This window comes from Tamandua tetradactyla, chromosome 9 (genome assembly GCF_023851605.1).
Source record: "Tamandua tetradactyla isolate mTamTet1 chromosome 9, mTamTet1.pri, whole genome shotgun sequence".
In the NCBI taxonomy this organism is placed as follows: Eukaryota; Metazoa; Chordata; class Mammalia; order Pilosa; family Myrmecophagidae; genus Tamandua; species Tamandua tetradactyla.
In genome coordinates, this window is record NC_135335.1 from 10,432,191 (window position 1) to 10,456,560 (window position 24,370).

Consider the following 24,370-nt stretch of genomic DNA (forward strand, 5'->3'; position numbering starts at 1 on the left):
ATCAACCCTAAAGCAACCCCTTACAAAAAAATAAAAGTGTAGCTAATAAGCTGATATAGAGGAGAGAAAATGGAATCATAAAAATTACTCAAACCAAAAGAAGGCAGGAAAAGAGGGAAAAAAGGAACAACCAAGTCCCAAGGAGGGAAAAGGCACGGAACACTGGGGGACCAGAAAGGGGGCCAGTGCGGATGGAAACGAGTGATGGGAGGGCAGGAGGCAAAGACAGCATCAGGAGAGGCCTTGCGGGCCATGGAAGGGGAAGTAGCCACAGGAGACTCTTAAGCAGAGAGTGATGTGATCAAATTCACGTTTCCAAACGCTCGTTGCAGACGCCGTGAAGAGGTTGAGGGGGTCCCGAGAGTGGGACGGTCCATTAGGAGGAGGCTGCATTAGCCCACCCACGAGATACAAGGCTGCGACCAGGATAGAGGCAGCAGAGGCAGAGTAGACGGGATGATTTGGGATTTATGTTCCCGGAAGAATCAACAGGATGCAATGAGGGATGGGGTATGACGGAAGGGTCAAGAATCACTGAAGTGTGGGGCTTTAGAAATGAATGAATGAATTGATGGTTGGTGGGAGGATGATCTGGGCAGGTTTGGGTACTGGGGAATTGAGAGCTCCTTTTCAGTCATAAGAATGTGGGGGGAGTGGCCAGGGGACTCTTGAGCCTAGAGCTTAGGGAAGAGATGCCTGGGCTGGAGATGGTAAATTTAGGAGAGAGAACTAGCATGGGACAAACTTTAAATCCACAAGGCTGGAGATTACCGGGAGAAAGGGTGGTGGGAGAAGGCAGCCCAGGATGAGCCCTGAGCTAGTGGACCACTGGAGCTGAGAGAGGAGAATATTTCCAGAAGGAGGGTGATCGCTTTGGTCTACGTCACCAAATGGCCACATGCACAGACGTGGCTAAGGAGAGGGAGGGAGCCAAGGAGCTGGTTGGGGCAGTGTCCAGTGTTCCCAGAGGAAAGACCTAGAAACGGGGAGCAAGGACATTGGACAGCAAGTCTTCTGTAGGCAATGATGTTCAAGATGTTTTACAGTGAAGGAGAGCTGAGAAATGGGGTCCCAGGAGGGCTTATGTTGGCTGCAGACAGGGACAGAGAGGCAGGTGGGAGGGATGACCCATACACAGTGGCCTCTACCTCCAGGCCCCCTCTCTCACGCACCCCATGTCCTACAGACCCAAGCATTACTCTGCCTCCAGGAAGCCTTCCCTGAGCTCCAGGGAAGCCCCAGACTTCCCAAGGGCACCCACCACTACACTGATCCTTGGTCATTTATTTCTCTGGTGGCTCCTTAAGAAACAGGGACAGAGACTTATTTGTCTCTATCTGCCTTGGCATCAGCCCAGCACCCAGCACCATGTGTGCAGAGTTAACAGAGGCGCAGACTGTCAGAGGGACCAATGGACAGAGTCCTGCAATTCTCTACTCCCAGATCCTGGTGCCCTGACCCCGAAGTCCTGATGTGGCATTGGACTCAAACCCCGATTTCGTCCTGACCCCCTGACCCGGCACACCTTGGGATCCAGGTCGAAGAAGCTGTAATACTTAAAGCGCAGCCAGAGCACGTCCCCGGCCTTGATGCCCTGTTGCATGAGGCACCGCGACGAGTCCAGCCACCTGGGCCGCAGCAGAGGCGGGAGTTAGGGTGACGCCGGGTACAGAGTGGGGGTGAGGGGTGGGGGCACAAGCACATACAGAGGAAAGGCCTGGAAACAGGAGGTGTGGATTTGGGGTGAGCAAGGACTCAGTGCGGACATGACCCTGGGAGGGGACACACGCACACACACACACAGGGGGACATGGTTCCGGGGCGGTGTCCCCCCGGGGCGGGCGGCCGTGCACCTGCTATGGAGCTGGGTCTTGTCCAACAGGGAGCCGGGCCTCGGCAGGCGCTGCAGCAGCAGGGGGTCGGGCGGCGGCTGGGGCCGGCTCAGCATGTGGTAGCAGGCCTCGGTCTGGGGGCTGTCGGAGAAGTGTGCCGGCATCCCCCGGAACAACGCCGGCGCCACGCCTGGGACGCGGGCTGGGGGTCAGCGGGGGCCCCGGGTCCCGCCCCGCCCCTCCAGCCCCTGGCCCCGCCCCTCCAGCCCCTGGCCCCGCCCCTCCAGCCCCTGGCCCCGCCCCTCCAGCCCCTGGCCCCGCCCCTCCAGCCCCTGGCCCCGCCCCCCGCCCTGGTCCAGCCTTCGCGCACCTCCAGCCAGGATGACTTTTGACAGGTCATACACCTCTTCCTCCGGCTCCTTCTCCTTCTTCTTCTTCTCCTTCTTCTCAGGAGCCCGGAGCAGAGACAGCTCCTCAGGGTGCCGGATACCTGAGGGGTGCTGGCGCCTCAGCGGGGCATCTAGGGTCCCGCCCGGGCCTCCCCGCCCCACGCACGGGCGCTCTGGGGCCAGCCACAACCCCGCAGGCAGCATGGGGGCCGGGACAATGTGATAACGGCTGGGCTGGAAGAAGGCCAGGACCTGCCCCCGGGACGCGGCGACTCACTGAGGAGGCGGCAGATGGCCGCCACGGCCTGGAAGAGGGGCTGGGAGAAGCTGGCGCGCAGGCGCAGCGCGCGGCGATTCGGCAGCCGCAGGACCACCGGCCGGTGCTGGGGCCCGAAGAAGAGGCGGGCGTCGGCCAGGATGCCGTACTTGTCCAGCGTCCAGTGGGTCTGCAGCAGCCATTGTCTTTTCTGCTCCCACCAGATGGCGTGGTCTGACCAGTCCTGCTTGCGCTCTGGGTGGGATGGGGGAGCAGGGGTCAGGATGGGTGGGCATGGGCCAGTCTTCCACACCGCTGCCCCTGGCGCTGAGCGCAGACCCAGGATGCAGCCCAGGGCAGGGTCAGAATGATTTGGCTTGGGGTCTAAGTCCCAGGCTATAGCAGAATGGCTCCCTGCTTGGCCTTCTGGGCCCAGGAGCCACATCACTTCTTGGGGAGACCGTCTCCAGATCCAGAATCTGGGTGTCTCCATCTTAGGTGCCCCCTGCATACACTCCAGCCCTTTGGGCTCCCCCCATCCCACCCCTCCCATACTCCCCTGTGATTCCTGGTTTAATGGCCTCTCTCGTGCATTCCCTGGAGCTCCCTGAGGGCAGAGACTGTGTAGTCTTGCTCCCACCACATCTTCAGGTTCTGCGATTGTGCCTGGCACAAAGCAGGCACTCTAAATATTTATCGGTTACCAGCTCTGTGACCTTGGGCAAGGCACTTAACCTCTCTGGGCCTCTGTTTTCTTGTTTGTAAGATGAGGGTAATAACTGACCCCATTGGTGGTTGTGAAGGCTAAACGAGTTTATATTTACTGAACAATGCCTGCTACAGGTCAGAGAGTGCAGAGTTTTTGACATCCTTATAAACAAGTTCAAATACATGCGTGAGCTTCTGGTCAAAAACATCACTACTTCATTTACCCGGCTAGGAATTGGGGACACAGATGACAGTCACAGAGATAAATCAAGAAAAACTGCTGCTCCTGGGGGCACAACCTTCTAGAGTTTGCAAAGCCCTTTCTTACTTGGTTACTTCCCAGGCCTTCATTGTGAGCTGTCTACTTCTCTGTTTCCACCTCCTAATCATGCCGCACCCGCTCCGGCCTGAATTTTGCACTCTACCCACCCACTCCACCCTTCCCCATGTCACCAGTGTTGCTAAACTGAGGGAAGCATCTCCGTCTTTATCTCATCTGACCTTTCTGGGGCTTTTGACCTTCTCTTGACTCTTGTTCTTTTTTTTTGACCCTCTTTGCCCGTTCTCCTAACCTATCCCTTACATGTCCTTTTCTCTTGGTCATTGGGGGAACCTCTTCTCCCCCTTGCAGCCACACTCTTTTCCGGGGTGTCTCATTTATTTTAGAGGTTTCAGTTGCCACCTTCCTGCTACGAGCTCAGACCCTGCCTTGACCCCAACCAAGAAACCCACACCATTGGCCATGGAGCCCATCCATGCCCACAGGCTTCATTCATTCCAGAAACCTTTGTTCATAGGCCATGTGCCACTCTGGGAACTTACAGGCAGTGACTCCAGGCACTCAGCACTCTGTCCCTGTCTGAGTCTGGACAGAGACGCCCCTCTCTCTCCTTACCACCTCCTCTGGGCTCATCTCAGGGCAAGGTGAGGACAACTCTCCTGCTTTTGCTTCGAGCCACCAGATTTAATCCATGCCAGCTTCACCTTCAAAACCCACCATCCTCCGCATCCTCACTGCCTGATTTAGGAGGCCCTGGGGCCTCTGAGCAGGCCAATTGCATCAGCCTTCCCCCCCGCTTCTGTGCCACCAGCCCACCCCCCACCCCTGCCAAAGGGGTCTGTGCTGATGTGAGCCTTAGCAGGCAGGTTCCTGCTGGAGACCCTCTGCTGCTCCTCTCAGCTTCCAGGAGAGGCCTCAAGGCCCCTAGCCAGCTGACCAGGGTTCCACCCAACCTCGATTTTTGTCACACTCCAGGCATCCTCCCCAGTCCCCCAACATCACTGCCCTGCACCTCCCTACTGCTCACATATTAAGGAGCTAATATTAAGTCTTACTTCTCCTGGGAAGGCTCCCTCTTCTGTCCTCAGGCCCCCAGGACAGCTTTCCCTCTATAGCACCCAGCACTGAGCTCTGGGTGTCACCCATCTGGCCACATTCCAGAAGGTTGGGAATGGGCCTGGCTTGGCTGGCTTTAGTAGGCACCTGAAGCCCTTAGAAATGGCTAGGAGGACCGAGGGGGTGGGACATTACACCCCCACAGGGGATATGAGCTGAAGGGACTTGGCACCAGGGGACTGGGGCATGGATGGTGGAGCGGGGTCTGTCGCCTGACTCCACATCGGCCTCTTGCCATGTCTGGGGGCCAGCCAGATCTCCTTCTACTGGTCTTCATCCCCTCTGCCCTGGCCTCAGCCTCTCGGCCGGATGCCCAGCCTCCTGAGAGACGCTCTGCTCCCCACTTCTGCTTTCACAGCCTCCATGGGTCCTGTCTTCTGGAACCCGCCACCCCCCTCCTCCCACCGCCACCTCAGCCTTGTGACTTGGCTATCCAGGCACCTCTACCTATCCACAAGCAGACCGCCGTCTCTCCCAGGCTACACGTGGTGGGTGCCTGGGTCTGAGGCATCTTTCCTGCCTGCCACCCACCGGTGTCCTGGGACCCGGCTCCTGGCTGGGACTATATTCGGTCTGCCTTCCGGTTCCGGCTATCGGGTGGGCCTGCTGGCCTCCCAGGAAGGGACAACACCCCCCAGCCCCAGCAGGGAAGGGTGAGGAGAAGCCCCCTGCCCCTGGGCCTGGGCCTCTCCATGGTTTGATACCACAGGCTGCTCTGCTGTAACTTCCTGTGGGGGCAGGGCCTTCCCACCCAGGCTGGGCCTGTCACCAGCCTGTGAAGCCTTCAGCCCCCGGGAGGGAGTGTGGGAGCAGGCCCCCAGGAGCCCCCTCTGGCCTTGCCTCAGACCCCAGGAATGTGGCCCCAGCCTCAGCCCAGGCTCAGCCTCCAAGAAGTGGGTGAGCGGAGGATGGTGGCTGGGCCTGCTCCTCGGAGGCTTGGCAGAACCAGCCGGAGGGGGAGGAAGGGAGGTGAAGCCAGTGGGAGGGAGGGGAAGTGGGGGAAATGTCTTTTTTGGAACCAAATGATTAAGCTGGTGCCTGAGTCAATGTGACATGGTTATCGTGAGCTGCCCAGCAGGGGTGGCCCGGAAATTGCCAGGGGACACTGTGGCAGCTGCCCCATGGTGCTGAGCTTGGGGGTGGGGAGCCGCGGGGCACTCACTGATCTCCTCCACAGTCTTCAGGAGCACCCCACCGATGTGTGACTCCCCCGTGACCCGGAGGGTGACTGACTCCGCCTCGGGGTCCTCCTCTCCCACAAACACCCGCAGTTCCCAGGACGAGTCAATGTAGTCCCCGGAGGCTGTCTTCATCCCCGCCATGGCTGCGTCTGCAGAGGAGAGGGTGGTTAGGGCGCTGGGGTCTGGCAGGCTGTCTGTGTCTAAGCAGAAGGAAGCCCAGGGTTCCCAGGACAGGCAGGAAACAGGGAGCAAGCCCCCCAGGCTAGCGTGCCCGTGACAGCAGTGAGAAGCAGCTCTGGGCAGTTCCAGGCCAGCCTGACACCCTCCCGCCATCAGATTGTTAAACAGAAAGGCCCCGCAGAGACCATGTTGTCCCACCCACTCCCATCGTACAGATGGGAAGACCAAGGCCCAGCGAGAGGAGGCTCGCTCAACGTCATCCAGTTCAGTGCCACACTGGCAGCTGCCCAGGCTGGACAGGGTTGTGAACTCAAGTTGGAAATTAGTTCCATCCCAGCCCGTATCTTAGATCCAAACATCCCAATCAGGCAGAGGCCTCTCTAGGGCAGCGGAAAGTTCAAGCTGCCCGCGTGGAGAGACGCATGCTGGGTGGAGATCTGCAGGAACGTGAGGAGGGTCCTTGGGCCTTCGGCAGGTGGACCAAGCTTACCTTGGCTGCAAAGGGTTTGGGGGCTGCAGGTAGGACCGACAGGAGCAGTTTCAGCCACTCCTGGCTTCAGCCTATACACCTGCGGCCATTCGGTGCTTCCGTACCCCTCTGCTTTCTGTTTGGAGTTTGCTTTGGCTTTATCACGGGAGGGGCGGGCCTGGTTCCGCCTCTCACCCGGGGAGGGCAGAGGCGCAGGGTGCAGGAAGCCATGGGGCGTGCTCACTGGCGGTAAGCTGAGGGTTCCGTGGGTGCCCCCCACCACTCCCCAGAGCCGGAAGCAAAGGAGGCGCCAGCCCTAGTCTGGAAGGGCTTGCAGGCCTCCACAGAGGATCACCCCTCAAAGGAGAGACGCCTCAAATCATGCTCAGTGCTAGGCCCTCCTCTGTAGGACCCAGCTTCCCTTTCCAGCCTGTCTTGAGAGTAAGGCCTTTGGGGGCCATGAAAACTCTGGGCTGCCAGAGTTAAGAGCCTGGAGCTTAAAGGACTGGATACAGGGTTATTCAAAGCTAGCGATAAAATCCATGCAGGTCCAGGCCATCCCTCAATGCTACGGAGGAGACCTTTGAAGACCCTGGGGAAAAAGTTCCTTCCAAGAGGCTTCCCTACCCCCAACAAGAGCCTCTATTTCCAAACTTCTCAGAGCAGTCCAGGTGGTTTGACCATAAACATTCTTAATCTCCCATCTCTGGGTCTTTTAAAACGTGACAACAACCCTGTCCTGCCTTGTGACATTTTCCCCCAAGGTACCTGTGAGGATCATTCCTATCAAGTCCCTGCTGAAGAGTCACTTGGGCTTCTAGCCTACCGTGTAGCCTAACACCTCTACAGCTCAGAGACATCTGCTGTAGGACAGCAGGTAGGAAACCAGCCTTTCCAGAAGTTTGGGGGTGAAGCGGAATAGAGCTCAAAAAGCCGGAAGAACCACAGGTGGAGAGGCCCCAGGGCATCGGTGCCCCAGTGGAGGGCAAACTTCCTGGATTTGGTGCCATCAAGGTGGGGGGAGGAGACTTGCCGGGGGATTCCCAGGGGAGAAGACACTTATGCAAACTGGAAGGGCAGCAGGAAGTACAGCCAGCTGCTAGTCTCAGCATCTTTGGAGCCCAGAAGGTAGTACCCTGGGAGTGAATGAGGAAGTTGTATGCCTGTTTCAGAAACTGCCCGGGCCAAGAAGAGGGTTTTAGAAAATGCAGTTTGTTGCAGTCATATTTAAGACCTAGAACTTATAAGTTCTCTGACCAGGGAAGTGAGCGGTTTTATTTTAATAAAAATGTGATTCAATTCTTAAAACTGACATCTAACAGCAGACAGACGCAAGTGGATTGCTCCAGATGGGGGGGCACAGTGTCCCTTACAAGGGGGGTCTTTACTGGTTCTCGCCGGTTTTTGATTCTGAGGTTAGAGTACAGACAACATACAGCAAGAGAGCCACACGATTTTGTTCAGCTGAACCTCTTTGGATTAAGAGCCACTCTGGAAAGAGGCACCTGCCACGGTCCCTTCCAGCTGCTGAGCAACAGCACCACCTAGTGACCACCCGGGCAAAGCTGCGGTGACCAGCCAAGTTCACACCAAGCCCATGAGGGAAAAGAAAAGGGAAACGAGGAATTTCTCTTCTGCTCAAGTCTAGACAGTTCACATTCACTCTTCTTTCAGTACAAGGCACGGCCCTTGCAGGACAGTACTTCAAATATTCTTGGCAAAAAATAACTCCAGGTCATAGCAACATGTAACCACACCTGACTGGCTTGTTTTATTGGAGAAGAGGACGTGGAGTTAACAATGTGAAGACAGTCGGGACTGGAGGTCGGGAAGAACACCCTCCCCTCCCCGTACATGCCCACTGCCCCAAATAAAAAATAACCAACTATGGGGAGCAGCTGAGACAGCAATTGAGTGGGAAGGGAGGAGACACGGAACTTGAGGGCAGCAGTGAAGAGACCATGCGCGTGCTGGGAAGGCCCGGAGGCAGCGGCTGCTGAGCACCGTGAGTGCAAGCCTCTGTAACTTCCACACAGGTATGTATAAATATATAGAGATAAGTTGTTCTTTCTTCCCCCCTTCTTTCCCTTCTGCTCCGTGCCACTTGCCGCGGTCCCCAGCTCCTCAGTCCGCGTGAGGGTGAAGGGAAGGGGAAGGAACAAGTCATCACCGGATGGCGATCAGACCCACATCCATCAGCTTCTGTATCTTCTGAGCTATTACAGGATTCTTTAAGTGTCTAATGAAAAGGCAGAAAAGTTACTCAAAATGAAACTCAACCTTAAAATAATCTTTGTTGCTCTTACAACCCCCAATTCAACCCCCTCGGGGTACTGGCGGAGGGGTGGGAGGTGGGGGAGGGTGGTGCGGGGGACTTAGGAGTCCCCATGAGGACTGCCACATGGAAGACCTTCTTTCTCTACCTGCAGTCAGGAGTCCCTGGATACAGCTTTAAGCCAAGACCTTTCTCCCAGCAAAATGGACATTTTCACTGACAGCTCAAGCAATCATGACTAAAATAAACAAGACCCCCCCCACCCCAACTCACCCTTCTCTTCCTTCCAGATAGGAATTATTACATTTAATAAGCATCTGACCCTGACAGGTCATGTTTCCAACCCCTCACGCCTTCTCATCTAACTACTCTTGTTCACCTTTTTTAAAAGGCTGTCTCCCACAACTCTACTTACTCGCTGAGTGCCTGGGGGTCCTTCTGCATCTGCTCCAAGATGAGCCGCATGGCTGGGTCACTCATTATCTGCTGCACCTCAGGGTCAGCCATGGCCCGACGCTTCACATCCTCAGGGCTGTCATGGCGGTTATACTGGGCCATTACACAGCGTTGGTAACCGTCTGCGGCCTCCTGCATCCCAGCAAAGATAAAGGAGAAAGTGTCTTAGGTTTGGGATAACAGAAGTAATTGAGAAGGGGAGAGAGAGAAATGAACATTCAGTTACAGAAACCGAGGCGTGAGGGAAAAACCAGCAAATGACCACTGCAAAAACCAAAGGAGAAATGGAGAGGGGAGAGTCCACTGAGGGCCAGAGGCAGCCCTACCTTACAGTTGGAGTCCAGTTCTAGCGCCTTCTGGTAGACATCCATGGCTTTTGTGTAGTCCTTCATTGCTTCCAGGGCAGCTGCTTTCCGTGTATAACCCTTGACTACAGACAAAAGAAAGATGAAGCATCAACCCAAAACGCTTCTTTCCCCATCTTCCCCTGAACATCAACATCCTTTACGCCTACTGCAGCTAAGTCCCGAGTGCTGCAGGCCCTGAGGACACACGGTACACAGGGAACATGCCCTTTCCTTCTCTTTCAATCTCGACCACAGTTACAAGACAAGAGGAAATGCAGCAGAAAGCACTTACTGAAGGTTGGCTCTAGTTGAATACACTCCTCACAGTCCTAGAAGAGGCAAAAGAGAATTAGGCTCTACAAGGCTCAAGTCAGAGGTCTTTACCGCACCCTCTCTACAAAGCAAACCTTCCGGTTGATGCCCAGGGCCCCTTACTTGGTGGTGGCTCAATCGATCCTTGTTGAAACTGGCCTTCCTCTAGTTCAAGGAAGATATTCAAAGTGGCCCAAGGAAGGGAGTTTTTCCAGGCACCTGCAACCCTGGGGAATGGAGCTGGAGACAGCTGCTGGTGCCTTCTGTGGCCTCCTGCCCAAATGCAGTAATACCCCCACAAAGACTGAAGGCATAATGAGAAAGCAATATCTCTCCTGGCTCTTGCTACATAACATGTGCAGTTAACTGAGAAGCCACAAAATTGCCAGGCCAATTAAACAATCAGCTAACCATCCTCCCACCCTAAAGGAGGTTCACTCCTTTAGATAAAAGCTGAGGTAGCAGATCATTTACAATCATAACTCTTTCATCCAGAGGCATTACAAAGCATTCACTTTCATCTCTGGTGTTTCTGCTAGTCCTACCATCTGCGTTACTTAGCAGTAGGCTCAGCAAAAGAAGAGCAAATCAAGCGACACCACAGGGAAAGACAAATCCAGATTACAGACCATCTCATATAAAAAGGGTAACGTTACAGGGTGGGTGGAGAAGGCAGGGAAAATGTTCTAATTTGAGAAACCAGAGAACATGACAAATGGAAGTATTTTGGGGGGCAGCCGGAGAAATCTGATTATGGACAAAGAACAGATGGCCTCTGTCTTGGCAGCATTAGGTGTGCTCAAAGTAGTGTGGGGAAAAGACATCTCGGAAGACGCAAGCTCAAGAATTTAGAGGTCAAGTGCCACAATGTGTGCAATGCCTCTCAGAAATGGCTCAGCAAAAATGTGTCAATGTGTCAATCACTGATTTGAGAAGGAGAACACAGGTATCCGTTTGTTCTTTTTATTTGCCTTGCATGACTGGGAAAATATCTCCCCCACTTGGCAGTAACGTACTCTAAGTCAGACACAGATCCAGAAGATGGCGGCACTGAAAACAAAACCCAACACGGACCCAGATACTGGTGGGCTCTAGATAAATCCCATCTTGACACCCACCCACAAGATGGCCCAGGTATGTCTGTTGGAGAACAAGGAATCACTGATAGAAGCATAGAACAGATCACATTCAGGAGAATCAGGCGAAACAAGTTCCTGGGATCAAGAAATCATACATGACCAACCTTGATGTGATGAGAGAAGCAGACCTACCTAGCTGAGTTAAACAAAAAGTAAAGAGTAATAAGAGGTGGAGTGTGGAATCACAGTCCCCAGAAAAAGTGGAAAAGGATCACTTTTCCAATTACTCCCAACCACGATAACTACACAGGCCAGGGCTGGGCAGAGGTCCCCTATTTTATAAACATACACACCACCGTAAGTCCATACTCGAAAGAACAAAAACCCAATGTTGATGAAAACACAGAAAGAGGGAAGACAACCTATCCCTCCTGTACAGGTGACAATCAGTGTTCACATCTTCTAGATCTTCTCACCTTGAGCGCCAGCTGAAACTCAAGGAGTTTGGTGTAGCAGGCAGCTCGGTTGCTGTATAATTTGGCGTCTCGAGGGTTCCGTTTGATGGCTTCTGTATAATGCTTCATGGCCTGGGGATAATCCCCTGGGTGGGGAAAAACAATTTTTAAAAAAGTAAACTCCACCGTGTCCAATCAGGCCGTATTTACTCTGCAGTGAAGGCACAGAAAGGACGTCCACACCATCTTATCCAGAAAGACCCCTGACCTAACCTTTCTGGAAACACTCATTGCCCTTGTTCTTCTCCTCCAGAGCCAGGTCAGGGTTAATGTAGGCCAGCCGCTCCTGCTCCTTCAGGATTTTCTCTGCCTAAGAAAAAATAACTCTTCAAATATTAATTTAAAGCCCCATAAAATTTCACATACAGGGTTAAGAAGTCTGATTAGGTTTCCAATTTTTAAAGACTACTGCTGGTAAGATTTAACGCTCTTTAAAAATAACGTTATGCTTCTCACTATCAATGTACATCCAACAGAATAAACAGTAGGGATGTGCACTCGGGACAACGATACACCCCAAATGAAAACCACCAGGCACTGACACCACAATTCATTTTCTGACCTTTGGCTATACAAAATAAGAAAGTCTTAAATTACAGTAAGAACCATAACACTGTTAGTACACTGACCCTCAACACTAACACATTTAAAATTCAAATCTTGGCCAATAAAAAAAAACACTGCAAAAAAGAATATTTCCAACATGCTATCATGAAGCACCAGGGGAGGAATTGCATAAAATGACCAAAGCCACTATTTAAAAAACGTTAACAATAACAATTACTAAGAAATTAAAAACAAACAAATACTAGTAATAATAAAGTTAGTAATACTCTCCTATTCTCTCTATACCCACCTGCTGGCATTTCTTGAGCACATCTGGGGTCCGGTGTTCTGCCAAAGATTTGTTGTAGAAATGGATGGCATCTTTATACTTTTCTTCTTTGAAGTAAGAGTTCCCAATCCGGGCATAAGCTCTGATAAAGGCAAGAGGAAAAAGTATTCAGTAGGGGCAGGGCCAGAGACTCCCTGTCCCTGCAGACACAATACAGCTGCAATGGGAAACGAGGCTCACTTTAACCCTAGGGACTAAGGCCCTTTCAATACCCTTGTTGCACTCCTGTGACCTCTTTTCCAGTCCGCCCTTCACAAAGCAGGCTCTGCAGCCAGCCAAGTCCCCTCCCCAAACAAGGCAAACCCTCCACACTACTTGAGGTATTCCAGAACGTACTTGGCGATCTGTCGATAGTCTTCTCGGTTTTCTCTTCCCACTTCAATGGCCTTCTCACACAGCTCCCGGCATTTATTGTAATCGCCCTTTTCAAAGTACACCGCTGCCAGGCAGGAAGGACAGTTACGAAGGGGACAGTGAGTCTTCACTACTTCCCTCCAGTGTGGAAGAGCTCATCTGTCCCTCGTTTCTGGGCCTTACCTGCCTGATTGGTAATGTAAGTCATATTGGTGGGGTCCAGCTCCTTGGCTCTGTCATAATGCCCCAAGGCTGTGTCAAAGTCTTTCTTCTTGTAGGCGTCATTCCCCAGTTCCTTTTCTTTCAGTGCCTAGAGGAGGGTGGGAAGAAGTGAGTGCTGAGTACATCCCATTCAGAGAGCAAAGAAAACCATCTCTGACCTGTCAGAAGTACTGAAATAGCACATGCAACTAACATGTCTACGGAACCAAGTTCCTCCATATCCAAGGCCTGCTGACGCACCATCAGCTAGGTGTTAAAACAGTGTAGTGCTAGGAGTGAGAAATTAAACTCGTAACTCCCCCCTTTTCCACTTACTCTCTGGATCTTTGTCAGGGAGTAGAGGGTTTCTTTAAGGTGAGAGAGGAAATCCCTTCAACTAAAAGCAAGTGGGGAGGACAGCATAGTTTTATACCAGGTTTTATTTTGAGAGCTGGCAGTAAGTTGTTTTTCTGTCACATGGCTCCCTCGGGGTCTTAGTTGCCAGAGAACAAGAGCAGGGGGGCGGTGAGAGGATTAGAAGGGGCCATACCCATGCCAGCAGTCTTGAGTATAGCTCACTGCCACCCACATTATAGAGCCTTTTTCCAGCATCAAGATACCCTGAACAACCAACGCTCAGCCATTTACAGGTGCTAAATTTGGCAACAATCTGTGGTTCCAAAGGGAAACAAACGCCTTTAGGAGGGGGATAACTAATATGGCATGCTATGGTCTATAGTCAACACGAAGACAGCAAACAGTACCACCGTAATACCAGGGGTAAATAACTGGGGGAGAGGGACAAGAGAAGAGGAAAAGTTTTGATTTGTACTTGGTGAAGCTATGTTTATTGCTTCTCTGTCTCTTTGGACCAATGAAAACTGTCTAAAATGGGAAGTGCTGCTGACTGCGGAAACAAGTCAGGACACTGTAAGATACTGTTTATTGTGGAAATTATCCACGATGCCCAAAGGATGGAGGGGGCCAAAGGCAAACTATACAAAATCATTATATATATATATTTACATATATATAAAATGGAATACTCTGCAGCTACAAAAAGGAATAACGTCAGGAGGCACACGAGGAACTGAATGAACCCTGGGGACAATGCATTATGCAAAATAAGACAGAAACAAAAGAGCAAACATGCTATGGTCTCTTTCAGAAACTACATGTAAGAGAATCAGAGTCTGGATGGTAAGCTCTTATAGGTGCCATACTTAGTCTGAAATTTTAAGTGTATTTCTAGATTCTGAGACGCTGAGCTGTATGTGTATAGGCTGCTATTTTCCTGGAACTGTGAATACCCCTGTGACACCTAAGATTCAGAGCTGGAGTTCTACAGCTCTGGAAGTCAGCACTGCTACCTACAATAATAGTTACAGAAACCGAAAAAGAGATCAGGCTTCAAGTAGAGATAATATAATGAAGCCAATCTGGTTGGGACTAAGCTAAGTCAGAACACAGGGCAGAAGAAAAGTGTATGTACTCTACAGCATCATCTATTACATGAGACCAAAGGCAGAAAGGTTTATTGTGTCTAGAACCTAAATTTTCTGTAAAATGCAATCTTATCACAACCTGTTTGGATGGCTCATTTAAACAATCCAAACACATGGAGCCCAGAATGGGAATGAAGCCCTGTAACACTATATAGTTTAATGTAAAACCTGGAGACATCCCAGACTATGGTGGGCTGATAAAAGTATTGGCAGAGTACCCTGAGGGACTGGAAAAATGTATACAGAAATACTAAATTTTCCCATTTGGGAACCCTCTGGTACTTCTCTCAAACATTAAGGACTATCAAGAAAATAGGCCAATCCCTTGATTTTGAGGCTTGCCCTTACAAAACTTAATTTTGTAGTGGAGAAGCTAAGACTCTCTATAATTATGCCTAATAGTTGTTTTCAGAAAACCTCTTTGGTTGCTCAGATGTGGGCTCTTTCTCTAAACCCAACTCCGCAAGGAAAATCATTACCTTCCCCCTGCATGCGACATAACATTTAGGGGTGAAAGTCTCTCTGATGACAGAGGACATGACTCCCAGGGTTGAGTCTGGCCCTGGCACCAAGGGACTGACAATGCCTTCTGGACTAAGAGAGGGTAAAGAAATGTAAAAAATTAAGGTATCAGCAGCTAAAGGAGTTCAAAGGGAGGCAAGAGATTATTCCGGAGGCTACTCTTATGTAAGCTTTAGTCAGATACTGCTAATTGCCATGGCTGGCCATACCCCAACTAACATCATCCCTGTCAACCCTACAGAACACCTAGGGCTCCAAGATTCTGTAAAAGTTTCACGTACTAAGTTTACTTTCCTGAAACCTATAACCTCCAGAGGGTTCATAGCTCAGGTAAGTCCTGAAACTCAAAGGGACCAGCCTCTCCAAGCATATCAACTAATGCCATCCTCTTATCCTATATTGTTGATACCCCTCTTCAACACGAAAAAGTTATAACCCAAAGATCCCTATGGTTAGGAGGAGGATCAATGGAGGAGGAGTTATAAAAGAGAAGATAGGATATAACAAATGAATTATGACTGCTAAATCACTATAACGATATTTCTTTTAGCTTCCAGAGTTTTGGAGTAGCTAGAAGGAAAAACCTGAAAATGCAGAATGGTAACCCATACCAAATTTTGATATCTGTTCTGTAATTACTTGATGAAATATATTCTGAAAATTATTGCTTTTTGTATATATATATATTTCACAAAAAAAAAACACAAAAAAAGTATTTAGGCTCTGCAAGACACTGTTGCGAAGTGTACAACTTTTAAGACATGTCATCTACTCAGGAAGCAGAAACCTATAGACAGATGGGACAACATTCTCCTGGACCATGGCAGGGTCAGGACTACTCGTTGCTTCTTTATTTTCTTGCCCTAACAGGAAATTTGCTGGCAACACCATAGTGGCTGCTTGTTTTTAAAAGATATGATTCCCATGAAATTTCTCGTGCAGCAGTTTTTTTGATATATTGACCATTTAAAATAAAAAAACAAACAATAATAATGATAGAGAAGAACAGAAAGAGGATATCTCCTACCCTACAGGCCATCTGTTCCAGATTGGTGGTTTTAACAAAACTGCAAAAAACTAGTCAGCCCCAGTTATCAGTCATTTACCTGACCCCTACCTCCACCCCAGTACCTCCAACTTCCTTGTGAAGGGGGGGGGGGAAGACTGCAAGAGGTTTAAAAACCAAGGCTTAGTGCTCACTACCTAAAATCAACCCCATCCACAAGCAAAAATGGCATTCATTTTGCAAGTGCAGAGTTAAATCTGATTCAAGTCAGTAATTCAACACTGGTTCTATAACCTTTGGGAAGACACTGAGTCTCTCTGGGCCTCTCAAAAATATCACTCTCAAGAGTAAACAAAATCACTCACAGAGCAATAGAATACAGTGCCTGGCACATACTAAACCCTCAAAACATAATTACGGTCATCCAAGACTTGGCGATACCCCCATCTGAGATATGTTATTTATTTCTAGTTGACTGAGTTGTTTATAAATGCTATGAAAATGAAAAGCACACGAGACCTGCTTCTTATTCTCTGGAAGGTCTTCTTCCATTGGCTCTGGTTTGGTCTCCTTTTTGGGGGGAGGTGGTGGTGGAGGCGTGGCAGCCTCGTCTTCCTCATCCACACCGCCCAGATCAACTCCAAGGAGGACACTGAGAGTGGTCATGATCCGTGGGTCTTGTAGTTTCCTAAAATATTGATGAGAAAGAAAACTGACAAATACACCTACTCACAACCTATCTTAAACACCACTTACTGCTGAAATTAAGGTTCCTATACATAGAAGCTTTTTACCCACCAAAAGATCACTAGATTCTGTACTACCCATGTGTTTTCACTGGGGACTACTCAACCCTTCAAAGCCCCATCTAAAACACGATAGGAGAAGTCAGGTATTTCTTGAAGCCTGCAGAAAGAGGGAGGAATTAACTACTGCAGGTGTCCTTCACGATCTGATCTCAGGAGCCAGTGAGATTCAGATAGCAATGGATATCAATTTGAGATTGGAGACACATCAGTATATCCAAGATTCTTTGTTAACTTTTTCCCTTGTCCAATATACACAGTGTGGGGCCTGTGTGTATGGGGAGAACGGCAGTGGTACTGGATCAGAGTCACAGGGAGCAGGGAAGAAGAATGTGTCGATTAGAGAGAACATTCTAGATTTTGATACATGCTACCCCTGACCCTCTCAATCAATACAAATAAAAAACCAACCCCTCCACTGCTCTGTGGAGACGAAGCACAGGCAGAAACCCTGCAACTGGAACCAGGAAATACTCTGCTATACGGTCCTAGCAAGAAGAGCACAATGCTCACAGGCCAGTCCCCGAGACACCATGTGCTGCCCCTACTTACGTGCCCAGGTCAGATGGCTTATTTCGCAGTTGCTCTATCAGGTCCCGGTAGGTTGGATCACTGAGGAGCGTCCTTGTCTTGGGGTCACTTTCCAACTTCTGATACAGATTAGGCATACTGAAAGGGTTCATGAATTTCCTCTCTGTTTAAACAAAGGAAAGTGCATCTGTGAAAATAGCTCACTCTAGCTACTGTGTCCCCACAGACTAAACAGGGTGATATTGCAGAGAAAAACAGTCTCAAAATTAAAACGCAATTAAAAGATAGTTACTAAAAACAAAAAAGACAGTGTACATAGTACCTACCTGCCAATCGGGCCTCCATATTCTGTAAACCCTCTTTGAGCTGAAGGTTATTTGCTTCATGTTTTAAACCCTCCTCATAGGTTCGTTTGGCTTCTTCAAACCGGTTTAAGAACTCAAGAGCTGCTGCTTTTCGCGAATAGCCCTTAAACCAGTGAAGAAAGACACAAAACAAAAATAAAGGACCCCTAGATGTATCCAGAAGATGAACTCAAAAGAATCTACTTTACACTTCATGGAACAAAGTGGGTATTCACGTGAAAGTCAAAGAGAAAATAGAAAGAAAAGCAGGATGCCAAGATTGATACTGTAAGAACCCAGCCAAACATCAAAGACACACACATACCTTTCCCATTCATTTACAACTAACAGTGTTTGTCAGTTTCTTTGGCAGCACTTCTTAGTAGTACAAAAAACAAGGGATGTCTTACAACAAATAGTTTCTAAGATTTGACGAAATATTCTATCACCCCAAGGAAAACACTCGAACAGGGAAGAGGGTGGGTAGGTAAAAATGAACACAACTAGAGAAGTCAGGTGGGCTTGAGATTTAAAAACTGCATGCTTGAGAGTATTAAAAGGCGCTTCTGGGAAAAGTCTGAGGCCCCACTCACCCACAGCTTACCTTGCCCCAGTCAGGCTTTAAGTCAACAGTTTTGCACCCATCCTCATAAGCCTTCTGGTAGTCTCCTTTCTTGGCATAGGCTGCCGACCGATTGCTGTAGAGCACATGGTTCTGGGGATCTAATTTGATGGCCTCAGAGTAGCACTGTAACGCGTCATCAATGTTACCCGCACTCAGGGCCTTATTGCCCTTCTCTTTGAGCTCATTTACCTGAAATAATGAAAAGATGTTTTAAAACACATGGAAAAGGAAGTACAAGGAATGGTGTTAGTCCAGTCTCTATCATATGCTTCTTTTGACCAAGTTTTTAGGTGACACTCATTCTTTTCTGAAGTTATCAACAAATAGGTTACTTTACAGATCAGAGGCAAAATCTTAGATTATTTCATTTACATTTCTCACACCTTTGGGAACCAACAGGGAAAAAAATTACCAGGAAAAAGAAGCCCAAGTCTCTCTGTTTTCCACTGACTCATCTGTAGATTAGCAAATTATCAAGCTAATCTCTCAAAAGTCTCCACCTTGAGCAGATGAAGCCTCTGTAGGACATAACCCATGAGATCCTTTCATGGAAAAGCAGATTTGTCATAGATTTCCAAAGAGTCCCAAAGATAAAACTGAGCACAGGCCTAATTACTCCTCAAGAGAGCAGCAATCAGGACAAGGTGGTTAGAACATAACATTGATAACATGGTCCAGTGACCTGGCTTACGATGGCAAGGGAAGTTTTCCCTTCCTCTGGAGCAAAAAGATGCCCACCCTGTGGCACGCAATTGTTTCCTCATACCAGAAAAGAACTTTCTTCTATTTACTGGTGTGGTCATATGTCACCATATGGTAAATTAATGCTGTTTCTTAATGGATAAAGGAAAGCTAGCTACCCCCCCCCACCCCGCCAAATGACTTGGTTCTTGCCCCATTTAAAAAAAATTATTATAAAGGTGTGGGGAAGATAAAGAAACACTTCAGTGGTTTAGTTCCTGTGGTGGTTTGAAACTGTATGCACCCCTGAAAGTATGTTCTTAAAGTTAATCCATTCCTATGGGTGGGGACCCAATTTATGTAGGATATTTTCATGAAGCTACTTTAAGGTGAAACCCACCTCATTCAGGACAGGTCTTAATCTGCTTACTGGAGTCCTTCATAAATGGAATAAATAAGAGACAGAGAGAAAGAGAAAGAGGAGGGAGAGGAGGGAAAAAGAAAGCCATAGAAGCAAGAAACTGAAATTAAGGAAACCCAGAGGAGCAGAGGAGGAAGAGACCAGCAGGTGCTGCCAGGTACCTTGCTATGTAACAGACGACTCCAGGGTCTCGCAGAAAGCATCCCCTTGATGATGTCTTGATTTGGATATTTTCACGGCCTCAAAACTGTAAGTTTGTAAGCTAATACATTCCCATCGTTAAAAGCTAGCCCACCTGGTATTTGTTTTAAGTAGACTAGTAAAGGAAAATGGTCCCCTATCCTCTCAAACACACTGGAATAAGATGCCACACCCCAAAAGCTCTCTTAAAAATGCAAACACATTTGGTGAGATCAAGCTGTCATTCAAACTACTCAATTGCTGTACTTTCTTTGCTTCAACCACTGTGACTGGAGTAAGGTGCTGCCAAAAAGAATTCTGTTATATTTTGGAACCTCTGACGCATACCAATTGAGACTCCATCACCTAGAGAGATTCTAGAGAGTCAAGGGAGAAGGAGAGAGGGTGGGAGACTGCCACATTTAGCAAGCAAGAGATGAAACTTTTAGGACCCAGGATGAAGGTTAGAAGGCAAGAAGTTACAAAAACTCAACTGATATTAAGAGACAGCTGAAGTTCCGGGTGCCTGCCCATGTGAAAAAAAAAAAAAAAAAAGAGACAGCTGAAGAACACCTTAAGTTCTAGCTTATCCTATGAAACAGCATTTTACAAACTGAGTAGCCACCTGCAGTGGGCCAGGAAATCAATTTTGTAGGTCATGACCAGCATTTTAAAAGGTCCAGTAAAAAATACCAGCACGCAGTACATGTAACAATAAGTATTAACAGTGTCATGGTAAACAGTTATAGATCAGCATTAGGTCAAATGTAAAAAAAGTGTATCACTCTGGGATCTGAAAAGTGCCTATAAAGAAAATACAACTTTCAACACAAACTAGGTCAATCTGATTGTTTCCCAAATGGAAGTATGTATTTCACAGAACTGAAATTGGAAACAAAGGCAGAGAGGTCACAAGGTTTTCAGGAATAGCTTCAAGACTGCAGGTTCTAACACACCTAGAGTTAAAATATCAGGTTCATTACTGGTAAGGACGTTTACCATTTAAGTTTGCAGCCCTCAGTTTAGTCAAACAATCCATTTCGAACTTGGTAAGGACAGGAAGCGACCTTTTCTATTTTTTCTTGCCTATACCAAAGTCGATTAATTCCTGACACAATCTAGTTATCCCAAGGAAGCAAAAAGTTTACGGACTTCCCCATCTTCACACTTTTATTTTTAGTTTGACAAAGTGGCTCCAGGTATGGCTAAAGATAAACTGGGGCATATTAGTGTTCACCTTTGTTGATCAAAGACAAAAAAAAAAAAAACGAAGGAAAAGGGAGTTCAGCTTTCTTTTTCTTCACCAATCATTATCCTTCAATGACAGCTTCCAACTAAAACAAACCTCACAACCTCTCACGACCTACAGACCACTGAGGACATAACCACCTTTACGGAAAGCAGCCACAGCTTGGAATTCCACCCCCCCCAAAAATGCTGGGCAAAAGCAAATCTTTGACTTCTGGCTCATCGATAGGGTCTAAATTTCCTAGCGCAACGAATTCCTCCTTGTCTAACCAGAAACCGACGTTTCAAGTGTCAGTCCTCAATCAATCACTCGAGAATCACAAAACAACGTGGGGGGGAGGAGGGGCCACATGCACATTCGTGCAACAACAGTAAATCTGAAACTCGTTCCAAGGACTTTTGCTGCACCCTCCCCTTTCCTGCATCAGGCAAAGTCGGTTCGCTGCTACCCAGGCCTTCGCTCAACACTCCCCCCACCAGGGTCTTCTGAGAGGCTCCATTTTTCTCCAACTGGGTCCCAGTTTGAGAAGCTCCCCAACTACTTTCAACTGATCTCCGTCTCCGCTCCCTCGGTCCCCCAAGTTCATCATGGCCAAGGGCTGGGTGGCGTCCCCGTCGGCAGCCTCGGGGCTCCCGGATCGCGCATCCCCCGAGATTGGCGCCGCTCCTTCCCGCCTCCCGAGGTCCCTCGCCCGCCTCCACCCCCAGTCCCGCCGCCGCGGCCACCTCCCCTCCCCTCCCCCCCGCTTAGCCTACAGCCACCTCCCGCAGGCCTCCCGGGCCTGGCTACGACCCCTTTTCCCGCCGCCGAGTCGGGGGGCGATGAGAGCGGAGGGGACCCGGCCCTGCCCACGGCCAGGAGTGGACAGGGCCTCGCACCATCCCCCCCGTCCGGCCCGGCGCCCGCAGCCCTCACGCCCTCTCTTCCCCGCCGCCGCCGCCCGCTCCTCAACGCCACTGCTTGGCCCGGCCAGGACCGCCCGCCGCGTCCCTCCTCCCGTGGCTCGGCTAAACCCCGAGCGACCCCCAGGCCTCAACTCGCCCCTCCCCCTTCACCTGCTCCATAGCCCGGCCCGGAACCCGGTTGAATCGAATCCGTCCGCTCCGCGTTCCCAACCGCACGCGCCGCCTTCTGGAACCTACTAGAAGCTGCCGGGACCCCCGGCTCCCGCCCCTTCCTTGGCTGCTCACTGGTCCAACTCCTCCGAGGGGCGGGGAGCTCCCTGCGCTCCTCCACTATTGGCTTGAAGTTCCGCCCATCATCTTCGTTTCCACTCATTGGGCAGTTGGAGCGTAATCTCCTCAGCCTGCCTCCTCCGCGTCTCGGGATTGGCCTCTCCTCGAAAGCCCCTCCCATTTTAAGGCTTAGCGATCGAAGGAGGGGCACGTTTCCGCGACAGCGATTGGTCGTATGGTTCGCCAATCGCGACCACGCCAGGAGCTCCCATTGGTTCCGTTCTTTCTGGAGCCCGGGACGCACCCGCCTTCAAAGTAAAAAACATTTTAATTGGGCGGAGGATTGCCAGCACCTTGCGTTGATAGGTTTAAGTTGCTGTCCATCACAGGGTAGTTCTGGTTTCGGCTGTCTGGTGGCTTTTCGGAGTCGGAGACCGCTGTCGCCTTCTGTCGCTGGGCAGGCGATGACTGTGGGCTTCGCGGGCCATCGGAGCCTCCCGGCCCGGCCCGCTTCTCTCTACAGTGGGTTCCCACCGAGAACCCACGGTCGAGGGCCTTTCTGTCTGTGCGTCGGGCTTGGGGTCTAGGCTAATGGGGCTGACGATCCGGGTCCGCCGCGGGAGAGGCGCCGGCGATTCTTTCTCCCTGGCTGCCATGTGCCCGCTTGTCCAGCTCTTCGGCCCCGGGCACTGGCCCTTCCGGGGATCCCAGATTGTTAGGTTCTGAGTGCCCCGAAAGTCCGGCGTGGCGGTGAAGCGCCCCGGGGCTTGGGTCCGGACACACCCGAACCTCTCACCCTGGCGGTTCCCGTAGGCCTGCTGGGTGTCCTTGCTGGAGCCGCACACCCTCTCTGAACTTCTCGGGTAAAGGGTTCGGTCATCTAGGGCCCTGGGAGGATCCGTGCACGCGGGAAGTACTTAACGAAACGGTGCTGTCTCCAGTCCGATGTAAAGGTGTGAAGGACCCAAACACAAGAATGAGTTCCGTGACTGCCTCCTGGCCAGTGAGGGCCTGTACGGCCTTAAATCCCAGTCTCGAAAGGGAGAGGGAGGGTGGGCACCCGGAGAGAGGCTAAAGGGCTTAGAGTGTGGAAGAGATGGGCCTGCAGGACCCTTATTTGATGGTTGGAAAGCTGCTTTTATTTTATTAAAAAAAATATTTGTTATCGTCAGACTTTAACATAGAAACGTTCTATACGTGGAGTGTAATCAGTGGCTCACAATATCATCATATGGTTGTGTATTCATCACCATGATCAATTTTTTGAACATTTGCTTCTCTCCAGCAAAAGAAAGAAAAAGGAAAAAACTCAAACCTACCATACCTACCCCTTACCACTCCCTCTCATTGGCCACTAGTATTTCAATGTACTCAATATATTTTAACAATTGTTCCCCCATTACTTATTTTTTGTCCATATTTTTTACTCATCTGTCCATCCCCTAGATAAAAGGAGCATCAGACAGAAGGTTTTCACAATCACACAGTCACATTGTAAAAACTTTATCATTATACAATCATCTTTAAGAAACAAGGCTACTGGAACACAGCTCTACAGTTTCAGGCACTTCCCTCCAGTCACTCTAATACACCATAAACTAAAAAGGGATATTTATGTAATGCATAAGAATAATCTCCAGGATAAACTCTCCACTCTGAAATCTCTCAGCAGCCGATTGATTTGTCTCGTTTCTCTCTTCCCCCTTTTGGTCAAGAAGGTTTTCTCAATACCTTGATGCCGAGTTCTAGCTCATCCCAGGATTTCTGTCCCATGTTGCCAGAGCGGTTTACACCCCTGGGAGTCATGTCCTACGTAGAGAGAGGGAGGCAGTGAGTTTGCTTGTCCTGTTGGCTTAGAGAGAGGCCACATCTGAGCAACAAAAGAGGATCTTTGAGGGTGACTCTTAGGCCTAATTTTAAGTAGGCTTAGCCTGTCCTTTGTAGGAATAAGTTTCACAGGGGTGAACTCCAAGATCGAGGGCTCAGCCTATTGATTTGGTTGTCCCCATTGCTTGCAAGGATATCAGGAATTCTCTAAATGCGGAAGTTGAATATTTCTACCTTTCTGGGAGACTGCTTTTGCTTCCCCCGTCAGCATATGGGTCATGGAACGAAGCATGGCATGACCGAGGGCTGGAGTGAAGGTCTGGAGCCCTGCCATATTTTCATTCTTTTCCCTCCTTGGGTTATGCCATCCCTTCCCAGGGTTTTAAGCCCCCCGTATGCTAGTAGCTTGACTCTACAGCTTCTTGCATCTCAGCCGGCCTCTTATCCGTTCTCCATACTTCAACCAACGTGACAGTACATCTCTTGGAGGCTTTAGGATGGCATCAAGGTTTATCTAAACTTGAAGGTCTCCTATTTTTCCCACCTCTTCTTTGCTTTGTTCAACCTCAAGCCCCAAGCGCACTGATGGTTCTGTTCCTTGAATTAGGCTGGTTCCTTCACTCTTTCCTTGAATTATCCCTCTGCTAGGATAA

The 24,370-nt window shown here is 49.8% G+C and overlaps 2 protein-coding genes and 1 long non-coding RNA gene across 6 annotated transcripts in view; 1 reads left to right on the plus strand and 2 right to left on the minus strand.

Moving 5' to 3' along the window:
* FERMT3 (FERM domain containing kindlin 3) overlaps nucleotides 1-6,656 on the minus strand; it is an 18,548-nt gene extending 11,892 nt beyond the window's left edge. Inside the window, exons 1-6 of the mRNA XM_077115877.1 lie at nucleotides 6,433-6,656; nucleotides 5,744-5,911; nucleotides 2,499-2,732; nucleotides 2,203-2,322; nucleotides 1,854-2,022; nucleotides 1,526-1,628 (exon numbers count right to left, since the gene is read on the minus strand). Of these exons, the coding sequence (XP_076971992.1) occupies nucleotides 1,526-1,628; nucleotides 1,854-2,022; nucleotides 2,203-2,322; nucleotides 2,499-2,732; nucleotides 5,744-5,903 (786 nt within the window). The 5' untranslated portion in view covers nucleotides 5,904-5,911; nucleotides 6,433-6,656. The remainder of the gene's footprint in view (nucleotides 1-1,525; nucleotides 1,629-1,853; nucleotides 2,023-2,202; nucleotides 2,323-2,498; nucleotides 2,733-5,743; nucleotides 5,912-6,432) is intronic.
* The window catches only part of LOC143646675 (uncharacterized), a 19,300-nt gene extending 10,572 nt beyond the window's left edge, over nucleotides 1-8,728 (plus strand). The window contains exons 3-4 of one of the 2 annotated variants that reach the window (XR_013157574.1): nucleotides 2,284-6,660; nucleotides 7,176-8,728. This is a non-coding gene — a long non-coding RNA (uncharacterized LOC143646675). Of the gene's footprint in view, nucleotides 1-2,283 lie in introns of both variants that reach the window. The other variant, XR_013157573.1, reaches the window with a different exon arrangement.
* Nucleotides 8,160-21,901, minus strand: STIP1 (stress induced phosphoprotein 1). 3 transcript variants are annotated; one of them, XM_077115878.1, is made up of 15 exons: nucleotides 21,771-21,893; nucleotides 19,448-19,548; nucleotides 18,164-18,373; nucleotides 17,542-17,683; nucleotides 17,237-17,378; nucleotides 16,398-16,566; nucleotides 12,828-12,954; nucleotides 12,627-12,729; nucleotides 12,252-12,372; nucleotides 11,609-11,705; nucleotides 11,357-11,481; nucleotides 9,782-9,818; nucleotides 9,469-9,572; nucleotides 9,102-9,274; nucleotides 8,160-8,650 (listed from the first exon to the last, which is right to left on the minus strand). In XM_077115878.1, exons 2-15 carry the CDS (start codon nucleotides 19,487-19,489, stop codon nucleotides 8,578-8,580), a joined length of 1,665 nt encoding a protein of 554 aa, XP_076971993.1. In that variant the 5' UTR covers nucleotides 19,490-19,548; nucleotides 21,771-21,893; the 3' UTR covers nucleotides 8,160-8,577. The 3 variants fall into 3 exon arrangements, with proteins under 3 accessions (XP_076971993.1, XP_076971994.1, XP_076971995.1); XM_077115879.1 differs by having other exon boundaries at nucleotides 19,448-19,533; nucleotides 21,771-21,883; XM_077115880.1 differs by lacking the exon at nucleotides 19,448-19,548 and having other exon boundaries at nucleotides 21,771-21,901.
* Between the last annotated feature and the right edge of the window lie 2,469 nt (nucleotides 21,902-24,370).